The following is a 1,384-nucleotide window of genomic DNA, read 5'->3' as shown; positions in this document are numbered from 1 at the left end:
ATAAGACACTATTCATTGGGTGTGATGTTAATTGTAAAAGGCTGCTATATATTGTATTGGCTCCCCCCTTTTGTGGGTGGAGCTGCATGCACTTTAAAAGGGTAGAGATTATCACTCTGTATTAGGCTTGACAGAGGCTGGGATACAGCCGAAACGTTGCTGCTTGATTTTATGGCACACTTTCTGTAAAGTCTGTCCAATAAAGTATTCACTCGAGATGCTGCCGCTACCGCTTTTCATTTTCTAGGACATGGAGACTTTGACGCATGATTAGGAAGAAGTAAAGCCAGCAAAAGATGAGGATGGTCATTATTAAGACCTGGCCCACCTAAGGGGTGCAGACTGGATGGTATTGGTTGGGATGCTGGCAGTGGAATAATAAAGGATTCCATCTTATTAAATTACATTTATGGCTGATGTAGGAATAAGTAAATGTAGGAATAAATAAATAAAACTGGCTCAGCATAAATCTTCCTGTACTCTACCTGTAGTCTCCCTGTACTCTTTCTGCAGTCTCCATGCACTGTCCCTGTACGCTACCTGCACTCTCCTTGTAGTCTCCCTGTACTCTTTCTGCAGTCTCCATGCACTGTCCCTGTACGCTCCCTGCACTCTCCTTGTAGTCTCCCTGTACTCTTTCTGCAGTCTCCATACGCTGTCCCTGTATGCTTCCTGCACTCTCCCTGTAGTCTCCCTGTACTCTCTCTGCAGTCTTCATACGCTGTCCCTGTACGCTCTCTGCACTCTTGCTGTAGTCTGCCTGTACTTTCTTTACAGTCTCCATGCACTGTCCCTGTACGCTTCCTGCACTCTCCCTGTAGTCTTCCTGTACTCTTTCTGCAGTCTCCATGCACTGTCCCTGTACGCTCCCTGTACTCTCCCTGTAGTCTCCCTGTACTCTTTCTGCAGTTTCCATACGCTGTCCCTGTACGCTCCCTGCACTCTCCCTGTAGTCTCCCTGTACTCTTTCCGCAGTTTCCATGCACTGTCTCTGTACTCTCCCTGCACTGTCCCTCTCCAATATTTTTCTAGTAATCATATTCAGCAACACTGTCCCTAGCATATGAGTGCTTGTCACGTCTCTCCCTATGCTCAGCTCACAGGACAATAGTGGAGACCTTGTGGATTGAGAGTTTTATAGGGATGCAACATCACAGGGGATAGATCTAAGGATTGGATAACTGTGCAGCATTACGGGTGATCTTGCGATCTTAAGCTTATTACTTTCACTTTATAACACATGCATGCAGCCGTCATTTTAGGAAAAACTGATTTGTTACCACGAAGTACATAGAAATTTGAATTAGTTTAGAATCAAAGTTTTCCTAAACTTTGGACCGAATTCCGCTTCATATTATTAACTTTGCTCAACACTACTTCTTAC

At 44.8% G+C, this 1,384-nt stretch overlaps 1 protein-coding gene across 1 annotated transcript; it reads right to left on the bottom strand.

Moving 5' to 3' along the window:
• Positions 1–481: 481 nt before the first annotated feature.
• LOC122919775 (uncharacterized protein ECU03_1610-like) lies at positions 482–982 on the bottom strand. The gene has a single exon (XM_044268960.1). The coding sequence runs from the start codon at positions 980–982 to the stop codon at positions 482–484; it is 501 nt and encodes a 166-aa protein (XP_044124895.1).
• Positions 983–1,384: the final 402 nt, after the last annotated feature.

The sequence above is a fragment of the Bufo gargarizans genome, chromosome 9 (assembly GCF_014858855.1).
Source record: "Bufo gargarizans isolate SCDJY-AF-19 chromosome 9, ASM1485885v1, whole genome shotgun sequence".
NCBI classification, from domain to species: Eukaryota; Metazoa; Chordata; class Amphibia; order Anura; family Bufonidae; genus Bufo; species Bufo gargarizans.
The sequence above is the reverse complement of the archived record's forward strand: the minus strand, read 5'-3'. Positions and strand labels throughout refer to the sequence as shown.

Bases quoted from the DNA above. Each gene is read 5' to 3' on its own strand.
- LOC122919775 (XM_044268960.1), bottom strand. From the start codon at position 982: ATGGAAACTGCGGAAAGAGTACAGGGAGACTACAGGGAGAGTGCAGGG.